General features: G+C 28.9%; 1 protein-coding gene across 1 annotated transcript in view; it reads left to right on the forward strand.

Annotated features, from left to right (window-relative positions):
* Positions 1 to 25312, forward strand: part of LOC142325158 (atrial natriuretic peptide receptor 1) — a 1463037-nt gene that overhangs the window by 930289 nt on the left and 507436 nt on the right. Inside the window, exon 11 of the mRNA XM_075366562.1 lies at positions 14978 to 15052. Within this exon, the coding sequence (XP_075222677.1) occupies positions 14978 to 15052 (75 nt within the window). The remainder of the gene's footprint in view (positions 1 to 14977; positions 15053 to 25312) is intronic.

Raw genomic sequence — 25312 nt, forward strand, 5'->3', positions numbered from 1 at the left:
GTCCACAATCTGGACACACATCTGAATCAAGCCAAATCGCTGGAGTCTGTCTCGGAAGGCGCCATGACCAAAAAGAAATTGCGTCACATACTTGTTAGGGTGAACCCAAGGGACGCCCGCAAACCAACAACGTCTGGGGAGATACCATGTATATAACGCTCACCCACTGCTTCATTCCATCTGGCCTGCCAGAAAGCATTGCGATGCCGTTCTATCTCGCGTATTTTTTCTGATGTCAATTCATCTGACTTCCCTCCCGTGAAATACTACGGTAACCTCCCGTTATCATTAATAATATAAGGCATTGAGATCTTAATACTATATCCCGATAGGTTCTAAATTCTAGGCTATGCGCCCATAGAGGCGCCGCATACAGTATTATTGCCTTGCACACGCCCTTATACACGATACTCATAGTCTTAAAATTAAGATCCAATCAGATTGACCATTCGTCGAATACCAAAGAAGACACGACAGGCCTACTCCGCGACGTAATTAATGTGCTACTTGAACTGCAATTTCTCGTCAAGAAACGCCCCGAGGTTCTTTTGAACTTGAACATATTTAATACGAAGGACTGACATCGAAACACGAACTTGACGCCTCACCCCAAATGGTCTTTAAGAAGCATCATCGTGGTCTTCTCTGGGCTTAATGTCATCTTATGTTGGTGACCTCACAACTCAAGTATTCTGCATACCTGGGTGGCTCGGAACTCAACCTCCCTCCGCGAGCTTACTTCGACGAGCAGGAGCCCATCGTCGGTATAAGTCACGATGAGATACCCGCCGGACAATCTCGGCCGCAGAAGGGTGTCAAATTCCATCATCCCTAACAATGGACCTAACACGCTGCCCTAAGGACAACCCTTGGACAGCGTCTTGCCTACCTCATTTCCGCCCACGCTGGTAACCCAATGCACCATGTATTTTTTTTTTTATAAAGACTGGAAAAAGGCGGGCCTACCGTGGCCGCCATGTAACATATTCGGCGGCTGAATTTAGTGTACTAAAAACAAAACTCTTTACAACGAAATGCTTCAAAATACTGAATATTTGTAGCTGTTTCTTAAGGTGTGATTTTTTACCACAGCTCTGACCCTAATGGCTTTCTTTTTTATTCTCAAAACACTATAAACACTAATAAAACTTTAGATAAATCGTTCGTATAAAGAAGTATAAATCGTTCGAATGAATGAATCGTTCGTTTGCTGCGCGCAGCCTTCACGCTCAGCGTACCATGTTGTCCGCTCTGAGCCAATAGCAGCTATACAATCAAACAAACCCACGCACCATCCTTTTTTATGGGAAAGATGTTAAAAATTAAAGGGAATGAATTTTAAAGTTATGAATTTAAATAAATTGATTACATTTGCGAATTACATTAACTCTATATGTTAGTTGCCATAATAACAATAGTTGTAGATGATCTGAGACACACTCTACGAAATGATATTGTCATTTTGAAAAACAAAAAGAAATCCATACTTGTCTTGCAAGAGGAATTGAAAATTGAACTCTTCTTTACTATCGCCTTCTTTATCATGTCAAATATACGGTTGATACCAGCATGCCAATCTTAAAAGAGGATGGACTTTAAAGTCCACCTAAAGCAGGTGAAATTCAGACCTTCTAATTGATTTCTACTGACTCTACTTGGAAGAGAAAATTAATTCTGTAACAAACAGTTTTTTAACAGATGAGCTTGGTAGAAATCTGTAAGATTTATCTGTATCTGATGCAGGGAGACAGGTTAATCGAAAATAAGAAAATATATCGAATTAGGGAAAGAATAAAAGATGTGATTACTCCGGAAAAAATGTAGATGTGATTTATTATCCTAACCTAAAATCATCCCCTATTTAGTTAAAATAAATATAGTAGATAAATAATTATCAAGGTCATGCTTCTTCTTATATTACACATTTTTTAATTACTGATTTATTTTTATAAGTGTTATTAGAGTGTTTTATTTCCTTAAAAACAACTTACCTATGCTTCTGCATAAAACTTTCATTATAAAATTAAATAGCTATGATTTTTTTTTTAAATACCAATCTCTGAATATATATTTTAGTGTAGTTTACTAGAAGTACAATTTTTTAGTAGAGCAAATCTTTGGTTTAAGTCCACCTTAAACCCCCTACCATTCAGTATAATGTTGTGGCGACGACATCGATTTGAAGTGGTGATGAATCTGTAAATAAGTTCCTAAACATCTGTATCTTAGCCACGCTATCGGTATGCTACATACTCTCAACAAATTGGCGAGCAATTCGATTTGTTCTATCTCCTCTGACTAGCATTATGGTTTAAGGTGGGGAATTTAAAAAATATATGTGTGTATGCATTCTGTTTTCCCGAATTCCCTAGGCAGAAAATTACTGAAAAGCATGGAACAGTAATTTTTTTGCACATCAGTATTTATTTTTCTTCAAGTCCATTTTAATTAGTGACGGGGTTTCACAATATTTTCTGCCTTTTTACGCTGTTTTGGTCTATCAATTAAAATTAACGATCTTTTTTGTAAATTTCTTTATATATCACTAATTTCTATCAGTTTTGCTGACAATAGCTTTTCTGGTTTTTTGATTCGGGTGTTAACCCGAATTATGATACTAGGGTACCCGTACTGCTCTGAAGTAAATAAGTTAAATTAAGTTATAATAGATAATTTACTTTGCGGTTCATAACAATTCCTTCCAGACAACATTAGCTGTGCGACAACTGTTAGGTTTCATATCCATTTACGCATTTTTAAAAGATTTAGCAAGTGACAGCGCAACTTGCTGCCGTCCATGGCAATCGTCTGGTCCAAGAATGTAGATGCCTATTCGGTTCAGAGTTTCTCCTTGCACATTGTCGGTGGTCATGCAAAATGTTAACGTATAGGAAATTGTCTTCGTTTAAAAGTAAATGAAAAATTTGAAGAAAATGACGTGGTGAGAGTTTTAAGACCCAACAAGTTCTTCATATTAATTAGTTCCCGAGATACAGGGGTTTGAATGTATTTTTAAGAGTAAAGAAAAGTGTATTCGTTCTTAAGATTTTGTCTGATTTGAGTGATAGAAGTTGGTGTGGGCTCATTTGATGGTGCTTGACGTGGTGAGTGTTTTAAAACACACGAATTCTGTATCTTAATTAGTTTCTGAGATTTGAGTGCCGTTGAGGTAAGGCTTTGAGTGTGAGAAAAGCTATGTACCTTTAAAACTCCTCTCATAATTGAGTGAGCGTAGTCGGTGCATGCTGATTATCTGTGAGCTGATGAAATGAGTGTTTTAGGCCTCAACCAAGTCTATAACTAAATTAGTTGCTAAGTAATTGCAGAAAAGCTAAAGTTTTTTTAGTTTGTTTACCAAATTTTTTAATGTATAGATTATTAATGTTATTTTATTACAATTAATTCATGTAAGCTTATTATTCACTTCGATAGTCATTGGCTGACTTCCAATAATTTTCATATTTTTGTTAGTAACTTTTAATATATTTGGTTTTTTTTCAAGCTGTAAAATTTATTAATTTTTTTTTTTTTATTAACATCTAAAGTGCGTTTCTTGTGTGATAATAAAAGGACCAACAAACTGAAATAAAAGTTGCAGAAAAATATCTGAACGTTTTGTTTAGCGGTGTTGAATTATAATGCAGATGAATATCACACGTAAAATATCCCTCTTTGTTAGAACAAAACTCATCATAGTTGGATATGCATCATTTACTTTGATTTATCGTTCCTGTAAAAAACATTAAAAATCAACAACAATTTCATCTCTGTCGTTTAACATTTTGAAAAGCATTTGCGTGAGTTGTCGGTAGTGAAACGTGATTTGGCATAGTTGAGTGAATTTTCAGTTAGCGTATTTTAACGAAATTGTTTCCAAATATAAACGGTTTTTTCTTTTTGGTAACTACATTACCAAGTAAGTCAGGGACTTTTTTTAAGTTGAATACAACTGATTGAAATACAGTATTTTTATTGATTTTTTTAAAATTATTCTAAAGTTTCATGAAGAATAACCAGCTCATATCCTTATGAAAGGATGTAAAATTTTACATAGATTGTATAAAAATGTCTGTTCATATTCCTATAATTGTAAATTCCCATCCGTTCTTATAATTTATTCAAACTTCAATCATAAGTTCTACCACTATTAAATCCAAAACTATAAAACAATTTTCCAAGATTAAAATTTTAAGCACTGAAAGATAATCCATCTTAATTTTAACCTTTTATTGTTTTTGTTATTGAAGTTTTAAAATAACTTCTTATTATTTAATATTCATCATAATTTTTACACGATATTCTCTTTTATTCAGAAATTTACTAGCATGGATCGTCGCCAAGTCTTGTTTAAAGCACCTATTCTAAGCGCCTCATCTTATCCTCTTAAATCATCAAACCTTTCTACCCTTGACCTTATTTCTTGAATTTTCTTTTGCTCTTTTTCTGTCCATGGCATTTTTTTTTTAAATTTACCATAATTTTTTGTAGTTTTTTATTATTTATTATTATATGTTAAGAAGATAGATCATACGTGCTTATTTATTTTTTTATTTAATGATCTTACTCATTACTATAAATTTCTTAATTACAGTATATTTATTTGTGAGGGAAAACTAGGTTTCACTCATTGTTAAAAAGAATTTTATTAAAGATGTAGGTAAATTTTATTGATTTTACTATTTAAATTATACAAAAACGTATAAAAAAAAGTCTGTTTTATATATTGAATGAACGCTACTTCAGAATTATAGAAGAAAAAAAAACATAGTACATTGCTCTCCATCTAGCAATAAGGTAAATTATATTTTTTTTAATCTCAATTTTAACGTTACCGTTTAGAAAACTGGTCTCTGTTCTTGTAGTTTAAAGATAAAACAAAACCCATCGAAAGAGCAGAATTTATAAATTGATTTGAGAAAACAAATAATTGTAATATAAGCTTCAGTCCCACACTAGAATCGACGGGAAATCTATTTCTTTCTTATTGTCTGGTGTGGGTTCACAGTACATTTAATGAATGAAATATCTTTAAAATAATTAAAATTGAGCCCCTAATTCCTTATATTAAAATAGAAATTTAAATGTACACAAAAAGATAAAAAAATTATTAAAGTTTAAAAAAATATCAAATCTTATTTTACTAAACAATTCACACACTATAATGGTTTAAAATACAAAGATTTTTTATTGATTAAAATCTTACTTGTTTTAAGTTGCTCTGAATGACATTTTGAATACGGTTCGCCATCAGATGACGTTAAAAATACAAAATTATAAAAATAGATTAATCAAGTTGTTTCCCAGTAATTTTTTAATGTTCAATTTTTAAATATTTCTGTCTTATAAAATAAAATAATTATATTTATTTAAATAATGTATCAGAGTTCTTCTTAAAAATGTATTTATGCTGTAATGTAACTTTATGTTGTAAGAGTAACTTAGTTTGAAAGGATAAGCAAATACAAATTATTTATTAAAATACTAGAAATTAAAAATTCTCATAAATGTTTTCTTCATTTTTTTGTTTGATAAATTATGTAATCTTAGTACTTATAATGTTATTATATATTACCGAATTTTATTAGTCAGGAAAAATTGTTAGCCAATAAATTTTCAATATTTTTTAATATAAATTTTAAGTAGGTAATTTTTACTTTTAATAGTCCTGTATTATTATATTAAAAAAAAATTAACCCTATGGAATTTTTAAAATAATTTTGAATGTATATTATAGTAAGCACTGACTGACTATACTCACTGTAAGAATAATTTTACTTCAATATTGTAGGAGCTTTCAAATAACGCTTTGTAACACATTAAGAACAATACTTTTCAACTAATGGGCTAGAATACAAAACCCATTCACACGAATTGTAGGTTCGATTTACTTAATGGTAGACATTTGATATCGTTTCCTTTTGATAAATTTAATTTTATTAGAACGCTTCGTATACATCATTCACTAAATAAATTATACGGGAAATTTTTCTGATTTAATAAATATGTAATAAATTATAGAATAAAAAACATATAAAACATAAAGTAACATTTAAAACATTTCAAAATGATGAACTTTGAATTAATAAACGCTTTAAAATTGTTCTGAAAATTTTTAAATTTCTCTTTTAGGTAGATTTCATAAGAAAACTACCAAATGGGTACCATGATTCGATTTATTTATTTATTCTATTTTGGTTACCGGAAAATTTCGACATATCTTCGTGATTCACATCCCCGGACCCCAACCACCGTCAGTTCAAAAGTTTATATATCCATTTATACATATATATATTTCACTTTCTTGTGAACACTATAACTGCCGTAATTTTGCGCCAATTACTTTCAAATTGTTCCTTAAAAATAACTCGTTGCAAATTCTCTGCCGAGTTCGTTAACCGCTAAAATCGGACCATGGAGATGAAAATGGGGGCGCGTTTTCGAAAAAACAAAATATCGCTATAACTTTTTTATTAAGTAAAATATCGAATTCATTTAAAGTTCCTACTATTTTTTGGATATGGCCTAAAAGTTAACTCTAAGTAAAGTTTTTTATATTACCAACCGTTGGCCCAGGGAGTTTAAAAAATGGGGTTTCGAAGACAAAAAAGAATCATACCTCCCTTAATAGGCACAGTATCGAGTCGATATAAAGTGGTCATTAGTCCTCTAAACATTACATAAAACTTTTGCCTGCAATAATTTTTGATATGACCAACCCTTACAGCAAGGGATGACCAAAATGTTGCTGGAATTTTAAAAGATTGGGCTTGTCGTATGATAAACATGTGAAACTTTATTTCACTAGTGGAAATCTTTAAGTGAAAATCTTTTTTATCCCCTACTTAGCACTGGTGAAATCTACCTCCGCCTTCCGGCGTGCCGGAAGGCGATTTTTTTTAAATATTTAAATATTTCGATAAGCTGATCACGAATATGTGTTTAATGTTGCCAATTTCTAGAGATCCATGTGTGTATATATATACATATATTATGTGTGTATATATATACATATTATATATATTATGTAGTATATATATATATGTAGTAATACATTATATAATGTATTACTACATAAAAAATAATGCACTACTTACCAATTAATTAATTACTCAAATTATGTACCATATTTACATAAAAATTTGTTTAAATTTATTAATTTATAACTTATATATTATTTGTAAAAGTAAGTTTAAAAAAATAGTATTTTTAATTACATTATTTTATTTATTTTCAATGAAATATTTCGAGTTAAAATGTATAGATTATATTATATTAAACAGTTTATTAGTAAATTATTGGTAAACGTACCTCAGGTGTTGTATTTTAGGACTGAGACATAAATTTGAAAATTAGTTTCAGTAATCCTGATTTTAAAATAAAAGACATTTTTAATCCGTTTGGATATAGTAAATTTGTATTACATGTTTAATACTCATATTTAAAAATTAACCATCACTTAAATACTGTAAGGTAATTTCTATTTCTTTCTTTCATACTAGATTCAGTAATAAATTTTATTTCTAAATTTTATATTTTTTTAATATAAAAAACAATTGGATTTTTTTTAGTTCGTACCTTTATATATTAAATATACTTGTGAATGTTCATTAATTCCTTAGAGCTCCAAAACTGCAGGTCCTATGTAATTAAAAGTTTGTACAAGGATTTCTTTTAAGTCTTGCGTATTCGCTAAAGAACCATTATTTCCCTTATTATTTTTTTAAGTCTTACTAACTCTTCCACGTCCTAAATTATCACACATCAAAAATTGAGTATTTAATTTTATTTTAATTATTATTTTGCCTATATTAGAATAAATGTTAAGACCGAGCAGTCTTAACATTTTTCATGCACTACAAAATTTACAGTGAATATTCCCACCCATAAATTTTAATCTTATGTGGTAAAACAATCATCAATCAGATATATATATATATATGTAGTTATTCAATGCTTCACAGTAAAATTTATGCTTTCTAAATTATTAAGTTAAATAAATGCTAAAATTCAGTGTAACTTTTGCACAGATATTTAGAAAAATGAGTTCGCAAATTCAGCTGATTTTCGAAGTGTAGACTTCTAAGCTTCAAGTCCTTATAAAGGCTTTTATATGGATTTGAATGCTAGACTCTGGATACCGATGTTCTTTGGTGGATTTTTTTCTTTTTTTTTTGTTTTCCGTAGGAGGAGGAAAAAGCTCTGCCAGCCGCCGCCATGCCCGCTCTGACGGCAAGAGCGGGGCTCTCACCCTCTAAAAAACCTCCCCCTCTAGTCACGCAGGGGACAGACCTAATCCACATGGTATGTACACAGCCCCTGCGCAACCGCCCGGGCGCACTTGTCACCTAATTAGAATAGCCAGAGCGACGTCTCCAGGGGATCATCGGCGAGCGACGACTTGGAGGAGCCCCAACCGCCCACCCCCTAAGGCTGGCCTCCCGCAGCCGTCCGGCATCGGTCTCTCTCCGCCTCAGCTCAACTGCAGTCTTCCAGTCTGTCTGCCTCTCTCCTCCGCTGCCGTGTTTGTAATTACGGCTGACACCGCAGTCGTCACTCTCGTCCAAACATCTCTGTCACCCAACATCACACTTCTTACATTATCCACTGTGTTTACTGCACCGCGGCCCATCATGTAAGCTCTCAAGTCTCTCCACCTCGTGCATGAAAACACTACGTGTTCTGCCGTAATCTGCTCCCCACAATCATAACAGCATCGTGTGGTTCAACTACTCATTCGGTACAGGTAATCTTTAAAGCACCCGTGCCTTGATAGAAACTGGGTGAGCTCGTATTTGGTATCACCGTGCTTCCGCTCTACCCAGCTCCTGACGTCACTGGATGAGCCGGTGTGTCCACCGTCCAGTCTCCGCCACATTCCACCTGTCGTTCCAGGCTCTGAACATCTCTTCCACAGCCGCTTTCCTCTCACTCCCCGAAGCAATAGAATGTTTCATCCTGGCCTGCAGATCAATCGGTGGCACACCAGCTGTGACTGACGCCGCTTCTGTACCTATCGCAGACCTAACTTGAAAACTGGTTGTAGAAAACAACATTTAGGAAAATTACAATCTCAGATCTTTTAACAATTCCTAGCGGTTTAAAAAATGGTTTACTGGTTAATATTCGTGGAAAATTGTAATATTTGCTCCTATGTATCTAAAAACGCTTTTTAAGAATAGTCATATTTGTAAACCAAGAAGTTTTAGAACCTTAGAAACAAATTCATTCCTTTTTGAAATATAGATTAAGCTTCCCAAAAATCTATATTCCACAAATGGACTAAAGCTATACCTTTGAGTTTCCAACAGTAAATTTTCCTGCTTCTGAAATTTTTTTCAGAGAAGCAGGAGCTATATTTTTAATTTTCTTTTTAATTTATATATTTTTTGATTTACAATGAATTATATTCATAAATAATCAAACTCTCATAAAGCTTATTTATTACCCAGTCTATTTAGGTTTTGTGATTTTAAGTACTATGGTTTGAAGTGTAAATTTTGTCCTCCTGAAGGTTTTATTTTAACTTTGAGTTTGCTCAATCTTTGCAGTTTTATAGTGAGATTTTCTCGTTATATTTTTTTATTTACAATACAGTCAAGCTTTCGTAAGGATGGACCCAAGATTGTTGATTTTTTTTTTAATTTTTAAGTTTTCGAGATTAGTTTAAACAAATTTGGAATGTTGATTATTGTTATTAATATATTTGATTAAATCACATCGTAAAATAATTCTATAGTAATATTTTAATAACGAAAATATTATATTAAAATTAAACTAAAATGAATTAATAATTTCTAATATTTTAGTAAATTTTAGTTTGGTGCATCTATTTTATGGCGCCTTTTCAGAGCCATAATTGTTTTTGAAGATGTGATAGGATTCGCCAGTTACTCGTAAAATGAAACAGTCATTAACAGTGATAATATTAATAATAATAATTATTGTAATCGGTGATAAAAAGCTTTCCATGTCAGAGTTACTAGAAAAAATGAGTAGTGAAGTGGATTACCGTTATTTTCTTCAGTGAGCCGAATGGATATTAATTGTATATCAGCAAGCTAATTCCAATAGTGTAGATAATATTCAACCTGACTAGTGAAAACTACCATAAATTCACCTCAAAGATTAGATGTGTAGTGATCATCCTAATTCTCTTTGAGAAAGCAAATTTCATTGGTATTTAATACATCTCAGGTTCAAATTGTTTGGATGATTACTCGTGTTTTACATCACGTTGTTTTAACTCTTAATTGAAAATTAACCGGAAACTAGGTCAACATTTAACAATATATTAATGTTAAATATTAATATAAAGTGATCTTTAATCTTCTATTAGTTCACGTGAAAATCTATTATAACTTATTACTGATTATTATAATCTATATTATAATTAAATTTATTACAATTTAAATTATACAAATAATACTAACAATAGTCATTATTATTAAAATTTTAAATCATTTACAGTGCCGATTTACTGAAATTTTGCTTAACATCTGAATAACTGAAATCTTCAATTCAAATTCTCCAACACAACTGAAAGAGGCTTGTAGTATTCTTGTATCATAGGTCGATGAATTATCTTAATAATGATAAGGATAGCATGAACCTTAAACCAACCAAACAAATATCCCCGTTCACAAACCAGATTTAAGGGAGAGGTACACTATCTGTTTAATGTTCTTGTGATTGAAAACTTTCACAAAAATAAGTTGAATAAATTTTAAATTCTGAAGGGCTAGATCTTTCTACCATTTAAATATGAAGTTTCTACACTTATTATTTTATTATTTGTTAAGTAAGTTTCACAACTACCTAATTTCAGTTTAATTTCTTGTCGCAGATTCGCCCGTGCTACACGGTTATTTGCGTTTCCCGTCGCAGTCAATTTACTTTTATTTTATGTTTTTTAATAAAGTAACCGGAGGCAGATGCATCCAGTCGCGTCGCACATACACTAACAGTAGTAGTAGCAGTAGCAATGGCTATGTTGTTTGAACCGCTGCGTCGTACACTGTCGCACCTCTTTAAAAATCGAAATTCAAAAAAACCCGAAACGGTTTTTAGATGTTTATCTGAGAAGTATTTGTAATTCGAAATCTAGTGAATATCTCCTTTATTACAGTCGGAAATGGGGAAAATTTGCAATCAGTGTTCAAACGTTTTTACCTTTTTTCACCCATTTCAAGGTCTAAACTCGAAAAACTTACAAATTCGTTTTTAGATATTCACATGAAGATTACACACAACTGAAAAACAAGTTGTTTTCTTCATCTGTTGTCGAGAAATAAAAAAATAGTAAATTTTATTGTTACTCCATTTTAGCCCTTTAAATTCGGAATTTAAAAAAAAATCCTTTCTTAATGTGCACTTACACTGTAAAAAGAACAAGTATACAAATTCTTATCAGTCTACCTTTAATAGATTTTGCTGGATTATGCATCGCTGACGATATGTTTTATGTATATAAATTACAAAATTTTACTAGAGTTATTGAAACTATAGTTAACAATAAACTACAGTTACAACCAGTTTCTGTTAGCTTTGATCCATTGGACTGATCAGTTTTAGGCCGATTGATATTAAACCAAATGCATTTTTATTTTAGTTTCACTTTTTCTTTTTTTTTCTAAAGTATCCTAGTTTTTGAATATTATTTTTACAAATTTATTTATCAATATCTGTTCTTCGACGCTTCAAATCACTTTACAAATTACAAATTTGTAAACAAATTTACACTTTACAAATTTAATTTGTAAAGTGTTCAGTTTTACAAATTGTAAATCACTTTTACAAATTGATTTAAATATCTGCAATTTCGATGAAAAGCTAAATATTTATCAATATTTAGCTTTTTCGAGAACAAGAGGCAATTTCTCAGCATAGCCATTTAACATTGAAGATGTCACTTTTTAAAAAAATATTTTTTGTCTCGCTGATATTTATAGAAAGTTATTTATACGAGTATGTTAATGAAATATTTGTCTTGCTTCTACCGATTTTTATCTCTCTAATATTAAAGATCAAGGTAGTTTTTTTTTTTTTAATTTTCTAAATATTTGTTTGATTCTTTTCTATACACCGACAGTATTACAGAGGAAACCTCTGTTGTATTGAAACCATTAAAGTAAAAGCTGTCGTCTTATGTTTCATAAGATTTTGTTCCTATAAGTTTGCGCAAATTTTTTTTTAAACATCCAAGTTATATCAAAAATGTTTACACTGATAACTATATCTCCAATGATTATTTTTGGATTTATTTTTTTAGTTAATTTTATATACATATTTTTTTCTCAATGTCCACTAATTATGATTGTTTACTATCGAGGTGATAATCTAGTTTTAGATTTAATTTTTTTTTTAATATGCACGGCTTTGCAGCGTAATTTTTTTTAAATTTATTTCATTATCCATCCAGCGTAGCTCTTTATTTATTTTAATGTATAAAATTATCTCCTCTTTTACAGTTAAACTTATTTATTATTATATTAATTTCCAGTTATAACAAAATGAAGGTATTATAATAAAATCGATTGTATTTAGTAATCAGATAATATTATTTTATTTAATCAAGTAGTCAATTGTAATTGCTGATCTGAAATTAGATCTATCAGTAGATTGTAAAATTTGATTTAGTAATATGTTCTTTGAAGTATCCAAACCCCTATTGGCCCTTTGTTAAATACGGATTTTTATCCTCTTTTACTACGTATTAACAACCAATGGTACCTTTCCATTGTAACATTCACCTTTATGTTCCATCCTTTAAGTCCTTTATTAGACCTAAAGCCTTAGGATTCATACATAAATCAATATATATATATAATCTGTGGAAGATAATCTCTTCTTGGTTACTGTCTCCTTGATATCACTTTATTTTCTTATTTAGTGTTATTACACTATAGGTCTGTTTAATCTATTCCAATGAATTACATTGTATTTCACTAAAATTAAATTAAAATAGCCGTAGATTAAACATTAATAATAACGTTAATTAAAATATAACTTAAGGATATAATTGAGATAGACCTGGGGATTGCTGGTTGTGGAATAAATGGAGAAATTACAGGCTTTTAATTATACGAGTAGTTATGTAAATACGTATTAATTTTGGTGCTTTATAAATTTAGATAAAAAGTATATCCTTCAAGTACAATTCATTTAATCTTATTCACTCAAAACACTCGGCTGCATTAAATAATAATTAGATCATGTTATATGCATTAGTTGTAGAATACGTTTTGTTATAGAGTAAGAATTATTTTTTGACATATTCACATCATAACGAAATGATTGTAGAATGTGATTCCATTGTTCTGTTTCCTTTTAGAGTAAAATAAATTTTATAAAGATGGATATAATACAATAAAGATACTTATTTTTTTTGGAAAATAAAGATTTAATATTTTTATACAGATAGGTAACTAAAAATATTTATGTAAAACATTTTTAATATATATTTATTAGGAAAAAAATATATGTTTTGGTAAACACATATCAATTCTCAGTTTTTTGTATTTCATCATTTTTAAATAATTACAAAAGAAATTGATTTTCGTCACATCGGATCCAAAATACTACGATCATCCCTTGTATCTTGATAATTTTGAGGTTTGGCATCTGTTGTATTCTAACAACAATCAGCAACAATCGACGAGCTACGTGAAAAAAATCGTACAGTCATGTGCTGCCATTACGCCAGATACACTAATAGGCTTAGTTCGGTGTGCAGTTCGGCGCCATGGCGTTGTATAGAAGCTGCTGGGGGTCATTTCGAACACATACCATAACCCTCTCTCAGTGCCAAAAATTGTCACGTGAAGTCAAATTTGTCGCGAGATATGGACTAGCAAACAGCGAGTACATTTTTTGGACCCCTCTTATGTAATTGTAATGCTTTTGAATTGCTAAACTATAGTGAACTAAAATATTTATTTGTCATCGTAACATTTAATGAGGGTATCGGACTAGATAATTTCGTGTTGTAATTGGTCTATAGTTCCTCTTCTCTGAATGATTATATGTACAAATCTTTTCGACTGATAAAAACGAGATACGTGATCAGTTGGAATATGCTAGTAACAATTTTCACTAGAACAATTTTTCAAAGGAGTTACGTACTGTGATATGACGATTATAGTACCTAATTAGGTGTACTTTGATTATGGTTCTACGTATGTATAATTTACGTTTTTTTACCTTAATGGATATGTGTCTAAAAAATAATGTGATATACAGTGAAAACGTCACCTATGTATTTGAACATCTAAAAAAATGATAATTTTGAAAATGAAAATTCCAGAAATCGTAATTATCTTAAAATATTATCACACTGAAAAAAAAAAGAAACATATAATTGAAAAAGAAATACGTATGCATCTATGATAGTAAAAGCTGGTTGTAAACCGTAGTCATTGTTTAATATTATCTTTAACACTTTACAGATTATTACTATCAGGATAATATATAACCGATTTTATGGTGCGTATGTTTTCCCCGAAAAACCATTCGTTTTGTCTGCAATTGCATGATTTGCTTTGATTTACAAAATAAGTACTATATATACTAGCTAAATACTACGTACTAGTTAGCACATTAGCTTTTTGTGATAAACTATCCATAGGATAGGATTTAATAGTTTAATCCAATAATATTCGTCCTTACTAATATATTACATCCGAAGCAGAATGTCTGGTTTTATATATATGTTATATGTTTATTTGTTCGTCTGTATACAATGTTTACTTAAAACTCAAGAGGCGCTGTTCCGTCTGACTGATTCTTTTACTAAAATTGTTATTTCTTTATTCTAAATGTAGGTAGCCGTTTTATACAGATTTCTGTACAAAATTGTGTTCTGGAAATCTGAAATTGAGACAGGATGTAATTTTTTGATATGGATAGGATGGATTGTATATTTTGACTATGTTTTTGTTTATAAAGTTAATGAATTTTTGCGTATTTAAAAATGTTTCAGACAATTTTCTCCGATGATGGAATGAGTATTTGTGATATGGGGCGTCAACAATTTGTGCCAACTGCATTTTACAAAGTAAGTGGTTTTTTTTTTTTTAAATTAAATAGTACACTAATTTAATTTCTAATAAACTTGCTGCTTTCATGGTAAAAGAGAAATTAATATTTCAGTAAATTACATTTATGATTGCCTCTAGTTTCTGTCAATTCAGATTCATTAAAGTTTCACGAAAAAAATTGCATTTATAATTTTGTTTGCGTATTACTTTTAGCTACAGTCAATTAATATTTGTGTCAACTCCAGATAGTTATTTAGTATTTTGATGATGTCTTTAATAATACAGTGTTGGAGATGTTTGTGTTTTTTTGTGACGTTGAAAAGGCTTTGCTTGAATTGGTAACGAACTATTCGTTAACTGACATTTCCCAAAAATGAAATATATGAATAAATAAATCATGTACCGTAGGCTATAATTAAACGTCATTAAAAAAAATATTTATTATTTTACAAATGAATATTTCCGTAAAAAATCAGTTAATAAATACATTTTAAAATTCATATTAATAAAAACAGAAACATAATTTCTCTAACCAATTTTGTTTATGCAAATCATCATATATTCAGTGTAACTCAGGCCATTAAAACAAATTGTTTAATTTTATGACAAGTTGGTATTGCCGTTTTTTGATTTTAATTTTTATAGGGGAACAACAAACATATTACTCAAATTCCCGTTTTCTTCTTCTGGTGTAGTACTGAAAAAACAGGAAGATTTAGTAAAAAAATTATATTTTAATACAAATTTTTATTTATTTCTAATTATTTTTTTCTATTTTATAAAGAATATATTTTTTTAATAAAAAGTATTCTTGTGAAATATCTATGATTAAAAATTCATTCGATGAAAACTAAAATTATTGGATTTTATTGAAATGAAAATAAAGATAGATAGGTTCTGAAATATTAAGCTGTAGGATAGACTATATGGCTTCAAAAAGGATGGGGATGTTATATAAAAATACCATCGTATGAACTGAGAGAATGTCATCAACTTCTCTTTTCCTACATCATAAATATATTGCGGATGTCTTTTGCAACCCGTATAGGTTCAAAGGTTGAAAATGTAAACGTGGACAGAATTATGTGAATAAATTCACATTTTTGTGTATTTTACTTACCTTAAGGAAAATATAACTTCATTCTTTTATTTGTTTTTTTGTAACTATATTGCAACTTTAACTCAGAATTTACCATCTTAAAACTTAAATGTACTTTGACATAAAATAAATGTTGTTTATTATTCCTGCATCTTTTATTCATAACTTTTTAGTTATTTTTATAGATGTTCTGTATTAAATAATTATTAGACATCCTTCTTTTTTTAAATATAGTTTATTTAGATTATTTCGTAAGTGGGTTTCTACTTTTTCTTCTATTAAAGGAATAAGCAAAGAGATCTGATCGGTGAATAAAAGCGTAATCTCTACTCAATTACTGTTTGACATTCCTTCTTTACTAAAGATAAAACGAACAAATTTTATGTATTCCTTAAGTTATATATTTTTTAAACTGCTGATAAAAATTGAGACTAGAATAATCGTGTTTAAAATTTAGAAACGCTTCCATTACAGCTCTGCACGTTTTAGGGTGGTGTATTATGAAGTCAGTGATCCCAAGGTATCAGTTTAATTTTAAAACCCGCATTCAAAGTTCCTTCGGAATGAGAAATTAAGAGTTAAACCTTAGAGAATATAAATTCTGACCTTTAATTTCTAGAGTAGACGAGAATATATAGTTAAGGACCAAATTAATTGAAATTAATCGTAACATTTTGAATGGCAATGTTTAATTTTAATTTTGTAAATTCTCAAGTTGGATTCCATCTTATATTTACTATAATTCAACTTTGATTCATTTGAAGTTAATTAAGATACGTAAAAAAGGTTTTCATGAATTTTCAAAAACGAATTGAAAACTGAAATTCTGTATGAATCATATGATTCATACAGAATCATATGTAAAAAAACCATTGTAATTTTACCTATTGAAATTTAATTAAGTTGAGCCTTTGTCCAGTGTTTGTTCGTAAATTGACTGTATATATGAAGCTATTTTGTAATAGATTCATTCGGTGAGAATGTGTTGTTAATTAAAATACAATGAATATTATCCGAGAAACAGAATATCTTGTTAAAATTTAAGTTATACGAGTAAGCCTTGATCATTTGTCTTTCTCCAAAATAAGGTAAGCTTTTATTACACAACCCTGACCCCCAATACGTGAGAATTGTTTCTTGCTCCCGATTGAGTTAGAAATTTTTATATTTTAAATCTGGGATCGTATGTCTAAAGTTATCTTAAAAAAAAAAAAACACAACCAGAATTCTGATTAATGACCCATAAGGGGTTCAGCACTTACACATTTATAACTCAATATTAAACATTAATAACCCCAGGAGGCACAGCACCCTGGTTAGTCGAAGTAGCTGCTAAATATATAATGCGTTTTCTCTTGAACTTCTTCCTGTTCCATTTGTCTTTTAACAAACAATAAAAATGAAAAAGAAAATATACTTTATAAATTTTATTTCAATATTTTTTATTAATATGCTTATAAAATTTCATCAAAACGTAGATGTTTGATGTACATATTCTAAAACATAGACGAGATAAAAAATAAATTATAAGAAATCAATAAACATTTTCTTTATATGTTTGGTACTTGCGCGAATCGGAACTCATTCGAGTACCGATCAGCATAAGTGTAGTGTATCGTATTAAAATTGACTAGAAGCCTAAAGCCTTTCGTCTTAGTAACTCTAATTCTGATTCACGCTTGTTTTGATAATTTCTGCGAAAAAAAATTTGTTTCGTTTCGATTAAATAATTAAAGAATCGTCTAATCAGTATCCGGATTGTAAACAATTTCTGCCTTCGTAATCACAGAAAATTGTATACAAAAAAAGTAATATATATATAATTTTTAAATAAATAATTAGCTTTTTGTGCTATCATTTAAAAACTTTTCGGTATTGTTAATTTGGCTTACACAATATAAATTTGTCAGGGAATAGGAATTTCAGTTAAATGTGCAAATGGTACTTGTAAATAGTTGGGAATTTTTTATTTGAACGTTATTCTTCACGAAAAAATAAACTTATTTACGGAGAAATACTTGATGGGAACTTTTTAGATTTTCCAAATTCATTTTGCGGCTAATTTTGCTTTGAATGAGTATTTTGCATTTAGCGAAAAAGAATCTTTTCGCTAAATCATCTTAAAAAATTAGATGTCATAGATTTTTAGTAAGTTGCTACTCATAATAATAACATAGAATACAACAAATTTCAGTTCATTATTAAAGTTAGTTTTATTTTTCATTTCGTGATTTGCAAGGTACCAACTATTTTATGATAAAGCTTTGCTTTCGGAACACATACTGTAGAATTAGTTTTTTAACTAATAAAAACTTTTTATTAACTAAAAGAGTTATAAATTAAATTTTTCCCTCTATTCTGTTAATGAAAGACAAAAATTTTAAATAAAATAAATGGGATGTTGCACTATATACTTATGATCGACCCATAACTAACCGATAACAAATACTAATTTATCGATCACTATGTTTGTCTTTATATTCCAATTAGCTCTGTATTCCAGTGGAGAAAAGTTTATTTCCTGTAATTTGTATTTTAAACTAGCATTTTCTATGTTTTTCATACGGTACAACAAACATATACTTTGAAAGTATATGTTTGGAGTGTCGCTTTATATGGAAGTGAAGCTTGGACAATCGGAGTATCTGAGAAGAAAAGATTAGAAGCTTTTGAAATGTGGTGCTAATGTTAAAAAGAATGTTAAAAATCAGATGGGTGGATAAAGTGACAAATGAAGAGGTATTGCGGCAAATAGATGAAGAAAGAAGCATTTGGAAAAATATAATTAAAAGAAGAGACAGACTTATAGGCCACATACTAAGGCATCCTGGAATAGTCGCTTTAATATTGGAAGGACAGGTAGAAGGAAAAAATTGTGTAGGCAGGCCACGTTTGGAATATGTAAAACAAATTGTTAGGGATGTAGGATGTAGGGGGTATACTGAAATGAAACGACTAGCACTACATAGGGAATCTTGGAGAGCTGCATCAAACCAGTCAAATGACTGAAGACAAAAAAAAAACAACAAAAAATAGACAAATGTTTATGTATATAAGAAAGAAAATAAAGCACTTTTCAAAAAATCCTAATTCCTATAAAGAATACGAAAATCTTTTCTTAATTAAAAGAATATTTTTTTAAAATTATATTATCCTATAAAAGCTTCCTAATAAGATAATTTTTATTTATTGAAATTACTTGTATAAAAATTTATTCGGAAAGTTTCGGATGTAAATTTTTATCAGGTTCACTAATTTTTACGCGTTATATTTGTTTAACATGAACCCATGGTTACGCTTCAAGCTTGAATTGGCTGTCATAATTCCTCTTTCTCTATTGACTACAAATAATAAGTTTAAGCAAATTTTTCCGTGGATTTTTATCTCAAAAGACATCGTTATATTGCATTTAAAAATAACTTAAATATCTCATTAGTTTTATCTAAATGTATAGAATATTATTTTATTCTTACGCAAGGGATAATAAAATATTTTTTTCAAATATTTTAAATCATTTCATACATTTTTTATAAATTAATTGTGTAAAAGCATAAATTTTTCATAAAATTTGCTAAAATAAAAGTTATTTAAGAAAAAAAAAAATGGTTACAATAATATTATTGTCGCTTTCGCAAAGATATAGTCTTGATAATATGAAAAAAGAAATACATTAATTTTAAAGAAGACAGAAAAAACAATAACTGTGACAAGCTGAGATAAAAGACTATATGAACAACGACAAAAGTCTCCCAATACAGTCCCTCAGGATATCCAAACTTCAAGGAAGATTTATCTGTAGATGAAAAAAGATAATGAGAAATATTAATACTGTTCAAGCTCACGGTAAAAGGAACACACCTAAATTATTTTTTTCTTCAAATAACGTTGATTTTTTTTAATATTTTTAATCCAGTTCTTTTTTTAAATTTTGAAGCTGTATTTATGTTTCTATTCATAGAGTAAACATTTTAATTCCGTTCAGTTTTTTATTTTATTTTATCAGATCTCTATAGAATTTTATAAATATGTATAAATTTATGTGTGTAGTACAAGTAAATTTTATTATACGAATTTTACCTTATGTGAATTTTTTATATTTTTTTTATCAAATAATGGTTAAAGTATTCGTTTTGACGCTAACATTGTTCAAAAATTATAAAGGATTTTTGCTAAAGATATTACAAAAAAGAAAAAAAAATTATTTTATTAATATTAACAATATTTGTGCCCTCCTATGTTTGTGATAGCAGTAAATTTCCATATTTTTACAAATCTCGACATTATAGTATTCCTCAGTTAAAATATGGTAGTTGTAAGACAAAGAAAGTTTGTGTCTAATTTTACATGAAGAACCTGAATGCCTAAAAATGCTAAACCGTTAATCGTTTTTAATTACTTATACTTTAAGTTGTAAAAATTATAATTAGAATCGATTTTTACCACTGTTATTTTTCTAATTTATTTATTTTTTTGAGAGTGAGATATCATTTACGCGATCGACAAGAAGGTACTGATAATGGATGAGAACTTATAGGAGAAACATCCGGGCAAAGATAAACTCAACTGCAAGAGTGATATGAGTATAATGAACGTTAACACTAAACCACATTATTAATATAATGTACGATTAAATTCCATGTAATACAAATAACATTGTTTATTACTTTAATTTTATTCTTTTGTTCATATTAATCGATTACCCATTTGAAGGATAATCATCGAATTAAAAGTGAACGAATAAAAAAAGTTCCATTGAGTTTCATGTCGACTGTATGCATATTGCTCATCGTATATGTAATGCTAATAATCTATTCTGTGTTTTGAAGGATGAACTTATTATTAATAAAAGTGATCATTTTTTAAATTTGAAAAGAAAAAAATCACTAATTAACTATTTTTAATTTTTATATTTATTGCTAGTAGTTAACAATTTATTCATTATTTAAAACATTTTGAAATTAATGTTATGATAATATACTTTCTTTATCAATTAATATATTAATGGTATGATAATTATTACTAATCCGACATCTTTAATAAATGAAGAGATGGAATTTAGGTCAATGTTAGGTCTCTTTGGAATGCAGATACTTGTCATATTACTATTTGAATTACAGAACCTGTTCAGTACAATACCTCTTTCAAGCATTCTCGTTGAATATTAATTATTTTAAATTGAAAAATATTTATTGTCATAAATCATTTTTTGAAGTAAAAAATAGCCAAATTAAAATCAAGGTTAATTTTATTTTGTCATATTATCCAGTGTAGTAGTTTTGTGTGTGTGTGTGTGTGTGTGTGTGTGTGTATTTGTTTTTTTTCTTAATTCAGTATTTTATGTTATTTGAAAATCACTGAAAATATTTAGGAACAGATATGGACTTCACTTCTTAACTTTATTTTTGTTCAAAAATTGAATTCATTTTGGATTCTATACCTGCGTGTGTCCAGTTAGTCAATAATTTCTGAAAGGCATGTCTAGTAATCATGTAATTTTTGCATAAGATTATCTCACAAATATACTAGTATATTTCATTATCAAATTTGCAAAAAATTCACTATTTCACAGTAAAAAATATTTTTATAACATAAAATATTTCTCTCTTTGCAGTTAAGGAAGGAAGAATATCTTCCTTCACCAATATCTTGGTGGCTGAACTATTGGACATTTATACACTACAGATGTAGCCACATTCAGTACTCGTAAAATTATTTTCAGTTAATAATTAATAATTTTATATATTATATTTGGATATTCAGCTTTTAATTAAAATGGATATCCATTTTTTTCATTTTTCATGTACTCTTCACACTTCAGTATATCTTGTAGATTTCACATTTATTGCTTGTTACATCTAATTTTATTTAGATGACTTGAATTTTAAAATATACCATTTATGTTTAATATATTTATCAAAAAATTAATATTTTAGTGACAACATAAATAAAGCTACATTTTAAAAAAAGTTTGTGATGTTCATCAAAAACAAATATCTATTTATGAGCAAAAATAAATATCCATTCAAGAGAAATATTAAACTGATTTAATAAATAAAATAATTATCATTGTTATTAATATTGATTTAATCAATATTGATTGATTTCAATTAATTGCACTGTTACTTCCAATTAGTTTATAAAACTACTTTATTTTAGTTTTATTATGGTTTTAAAACTATTTTTTTGAAGTTGGCAATAAGTATTTTAAAATTACATTTTTTAGCATTTGATTTTTGTGAATACTAAGTCAATTAAAGTAAATTCTACATATGAGGTTTTGTATTCCATTTGGTAACAAACATAAGATAAATTGAACTACATACTAAAGATTTAAGGTATTTCTAATTTCTTAATTATATACATTTTATGATTGATTTTTACTGTATAAACTTTAGTGATTGGGTAGTTTATTGACTTGAGTTTTCACAGGAACTCACAGACTAGAAATTTAACTCAAAAGGTTAAATTCTAAAAAGCTTACTAAGTGAAAGAGAAAATGCCAAAGGGGGTGAGACTGACAGGGAAAGAGAGAGTGAATAAGAAACGGAGAGACTGAACTCAATCCAGAACATAAAAGCTCTAATACAAGTCATATTATATGTGTTAAAAATATATGTTTGCTACTTAAACAATAAACCCATAGATTGTGTGTTAAAAAGAGGATAATGTACTTTAATATATTTACTATATTACTTTATTTAACCTCAATAGAACCTTATATTAGATGACTAAGCTAAATATGTTTACAGAATTTATAAAATATAATATTAAAAACAAGATTTAAAATTACAAAATTTCATATTGAACAGTCTGTTAAGTAATTTCTGAACTGTATAATTAATTTTAATTCATTATACTCATTTACTCAATAGTGTAGTTCAAATTTTTGTTGTGTACTGTTTCTTGTATTTTGTTCTCCTTTAGGTAAACAGATCAGATTTCAAAATTTAACCTAATTTTTAGCCAAGCCATGAGATATGTAAACCCTCTTCAGTAGGTGGAAATAATCCTAACAACTATAAAAGTGGTAGATCACATTTAAGCTGTCATGATAACTTAACACAGATATTTAGACAGTACAAAATAAACAAATAAGATTTTCTACGTTCAAAAGATGTATTGAAACCACCACCAAATATAACTAGTTACAAAATCATTCATACCTCATTAAAAATAAAATAAAATACTGGACCAGAACACTGGTTCCACGGTATTTATAGTACATTCACTAATGCTTGATCTATGAGGAGGATAGTGTAGCTAATATATACGTATATTAGACACTGTATATCATGCATATCTGGCATAGATATACTTGAAGTGTGGTGTTCCTCCCATACTCAAGTTGACAAACTTAATAAAAGTGTTGCTAATTGTACCTTGAAGAAATAACTTAGCTGACAGCATACACTAAAGCTAATTGAACATATAATTCAGCCAGTCTTTGTGGCAGTGCGATAGCATTTCAGACTTTCACCAGAGATCCCTAGTTCAAATCTCAGTCAGGCGTGCCATTTTTCACACACTACAATATTTCCATTTTATACTCCCGTGCATAAGCTTTGAGCTTATTTGGTGAATAAATCATTAAAAAAATGAATATATACACTATTGAATGTACAATCAAATTATATCATTTCTGTAATTTTAATTAAAAATATAAACTTAACTTGATATAATAGCTATACCTAAACCTGAGTTCTACAAAGTAACTTGGAGTCTACATCTAGCGTAACTTGTAATAACATATATAGCAAAATCAATAATAGAATAACAAATTATAGAGTAATATATAACCAGATATGTTCTTTTGTGGTGAATGACCTCTCTCCTACCAATATAATCACATCTGACATTTGGTATGTTGCTTTAGTCAAAATATGTTTAATTTAAATATTACTTAATTTTTTATTTTTGTATTTATTGTAACCACTCTTTTCCAAAAACTTCAAAAATTCTTTAAAGTTTTTGTTATAGTTAATATGTGAATCTAATATCTCATACTACGGTTTTAAAATGCAACTATACTTAAGCTGCACATTTCTTGGAGGAAATTGAGTCTGATTTGTAATTACATTAACTATCAGCAAGCCACTGTTCAACTATTGTTCTTTACAAAATTTTGCATAATTAAATAAACTGACCTGAGCATCTGGAGTTGGTAGAGTTCCAAGTTTCTGACTGTGTAAACTCTTCAGTACCCTCATCATGTAACAATAATAAATACTTAAGAAGTTCCTGTGCTAACATTCCCTAATGATTTCTGCCGGCCTTATTGGTACCAGCTTTTCAAGAAAATTATATTTTATGTGATCATTTCTTCATTCATTTTATATGTACATTTTCCATGTGATGAATAACTAAACATAATCACTGTTTGTATTTCTGTTAAAAGTGGGTAATGAACAGCTGACCCAAGTTCAATTATTGTTCTTTTTAATTTCACATTTTTCCATGTATTATCTTAGCTGGTTTTAGTTAAAGTTCTCAAACAACAAATTCCTAGTTTATATGGATTTTATTGCAAGACTGTGGATTCTTTGGTGATTGGATTTCAATCAACCACACATCTCAGAAGTAATCGACCTGAGTCTGTTCAAGACTACATGTTTACACAATTACAGTGCGCTATATAACCAGAATGTCAGGCCTGGCAAGCTTGTAGCAGTAATTTCATTTGTTTATATACACACACCCAGACTTGGCAGTGGCTGAAAAACAGGTTGAAGAAATATGTATAAATAAAGGTGGAAAAAGTATGATAAAAAACAAAATTCATTTATAAAGTATATTTTATATTGTCATATTAATGTTTTTTATTCATGTTTCACTAACTGACTGATTAATTAAGGAACATTGATAATAAACATATATTTCCACAATAATTTATTGCATGCTCTTGTTAGTCGAATCTTTCATGCCATCCTTAATGGCTTTATTGCTTTTCAAGAGCAGCTTAACAAAATTAATTATTGAATACTCTTTAATATAAGTTAAAGTGATTCCAAAATTGAGTGATCTGTTAATCTTTAATACTTGAAACAGAATATGTCTTTGGAGCTTTACATATTTTCTGTAAAATCTTGAGGAATACATTCTTCCGACTTGAAAATCTTAGCAGAAAGGACAATGACGGCATATAACTACACTAGAAGACAGTATGTAATTGTAAAATTAT

Source organism: Lycorma delicatula, chromosome 5, assembly GCF_047948215.1.
Source record: "Lycorma delicatula isolate Av1 chromosome 5, ASM4794821v1, whole genome shotgun sequence".
NCBI classification, from domain to species: domain Eukaryota; kingdom Metazoa; phylum Arthropoda; class Insecta; order Hemiptera; family Fulgoridae; genus Lycorma; species Lycorma delicatula.